This window comes from Odontomachus brunneus, unplaced genomic scaffold (genome assembly GCF_010583005.1).
Source record: "Odontomachus brunneus isolate Ranch 3 - 2012 unplaced genomic scaffold, Obru_v1 Obru_scaffold_013, whole genome shotgun sequence".
Taxonomy (NCBI): domain Eukaryota; kingdom Metazoa; phylum Arthropoda; class Insecta; order Hymenoptera; family Formicidae; genus Odontomachus; species Odontomachus brunneus.
In genome coordinates, this window is record NW_022639463.1 from 919,615 (window position 1) to 921,624 (window position 2,010).

Below are 2,010 nucleotides of genomic sequence, written 5' to 3' on the forward strand. Positions count from 1 at the left end.
CTCTCTCTCTCTCTCTCTCTCTCTCTCTCTCTCTCTCTCTCTCTCTCTCTCTCTCTCTCTCTGAGCGGGCGATGCACGATACCGCACCCGTTGTATCTAATCTCCCCCGGAGGAACGTATGCGCAGCGCGAGTACAGCGAGTAAATACTGTGCCAGAAGGGGGTACTTTCGGTGTGTTCGATGTATCGGCTATTGCACGCCGTTCGCCGTTTAGTGCTCGCCCGCTCGTTCGCCCCCGACCTCCTCCTTCTGACCTGCCGCCGACGATAAAGGCCACACACGTTAGCCTCACTCTCCGCGTCGCGAGTGAGTTGTCGCAAGCAGAAAAATCGCGAAGAGCGACCAGCGACGTTTCATTGTGCGTCGACGTCGTCCGTTGACAGTTACCGTTGACCTTCTCCTCTTTCTCGCGGTAACGCGATCTGTGCCAGAGCGCGACGGGGGAGGGCACGATGTGGTCCCGGTCATCAGTGTTCCCGCTGGTCGTCTGCGTCGTTGCGACGACGGCACTCGCCACAACGGCACCGGGGGTGCAGGAGGTGTGCCGACAGGGTGTCGGCGACGAGCTGATCTGGGAGTATGACGTCAGGAGGCCGCAGCGCAGCGGTGGCTATCAAGTGCGTGTTACCGATTACGTTCGGGGGATACTGTGAGGTTTCCCGCTTCTCGTCGTCGAGAGTTTCGTAATAACATGCACCGATCATGGTGCACTTGTTTTATCCTCGATCGTGCGGCATTATTAATTAAGATCCGAACACTTTCTCTCGAACCTGCCCACAACCGCAGGAGGTCGACGCGGAGTACGGGCCGACGGAGGCGAGGATCACCTGCATCAGGATCGACTCGCTGTCGGAGGAGGAGAATGGCGCCGCGTGGGTGACATTGGGCGGGATTGGTAGCAACTACGTGAAGCTCAAGTTCCGCTCCAGGTACTCGCGGGGTCTTCACTACAGGGTCTACGTCTACGGTCTACGTCTGTCCATTCTGAAGCAAACCTCCGCGCGGCCATCCTCATGAGGACTTCGGCAACCCCACCGGATCACCACCTTTCGTACTTTGCTACACACAAGCACTTCTGTCTGTTTCCACCTTTAGGGTGATATTCATGTAGTCGGATCCTATATTTCAGATCATCTTAAGCGGCAAATTATTTTTTCAGACCGAAAAGCAACAGTATTCAGGAATTTATTTAAAGATAACTACTAAATAAATATGTTTGAACTTTATATATATGTAATTAAGCAACATTTAAATAAAAATATTTATTTTTTTTTGCATGGTGGCAGGAGGTGACGTCACAGCATCTATTGTCTACAGCCCCTGCATGCCTTTCTGGTTTTTATGATCTACGTTTGTACAACAGTTCAATCAAGAAAATTTTTTATAAAATGGTGTAATAGTTATAGTCTCTCTCTCTCGAGCCAGAATTTTTGTTCTTAAATAATTGAATTTTTGGCTCATTTAAAAAAATTAAAATTTCTTGTTAAAATTAGCTTATGTTTTATTTTATTAAAAAAAAAAAAAAAAAAAAAATAAAAATTCTAGCCAAAGAGGTTATAATTATGACACTATTTTATAAGAAAGTTTTTTTATTGTTTAGTTTTCTTTGAATAAATTGCCGAATATTGTTGCTCTTCTTGGTCTGAGAAAGAAAGTTGCTTTCTTAAAACAATCTTAAATATAAAATCGGACTATGAATACCGGATATTAGATATCTGATCGCCTCCTATCACGACAGACTGATCTTAAAATGTATCTCAAAGGAAAGCGTCCAATATTACGTGGCGAAGCGATTTTATATATATATATATATATATATATATATATATATATATATATATATCCTGATATGTTCTTATCGTATTGTTTATATCACTAAGCTACTGTCTACCATTTTGTATCGACGCGTATGTGGATAATTGAATGTTTTTCTACACACGATAATGCATATTGTAGTTTGTCGAAGAATTTATATCCTGAACTTTAATAAAGTTCGCGATTGCAACGCTA

The 2,010-nt window shown here is 44.2% G+C and overlaps 1 protein-coding gene across 1 annotated transcript; it reads left to right on the forward strand.

Annotated features, from left to right (window-relative positions):
• Window positions 1-132: 132 nt before the first annotated feature.
• On the forward strand, window positions 133-2,010 carry LOC116841107. The gene is made up of 2 exons (XM_032808651.1): window positions 133-617; window positions 787-2,010. The coding sequence occupies exons 1-2, from the start codon at window positions 453-455 to the stop codon at window positions 1,015-1,017; spliced, it is 396 nt and encodes a 131-aa protein (XP_032664542.1). The 5' UTR covers window positions 133-452; the 3' UTR covers window positions 1,018-2,010.

Excerpts from the sequence above, each read along its gene's own strand:
- LOC116841107 (XM_032808651.1), top strand. The coding sequence starts at position 453 with ATGTGGTCCCGGTCATCAGTGTTCCCGCTGGTCGTCTGCGTCGTTGCG. Across the intron at positions 618-786 it reads AGCGCAGCGGTGGCTATCAA|GAGGTCGACGCGGAGTACGG; the intron begins GTGCGTGTTACC and ends CCACAACCGCAG.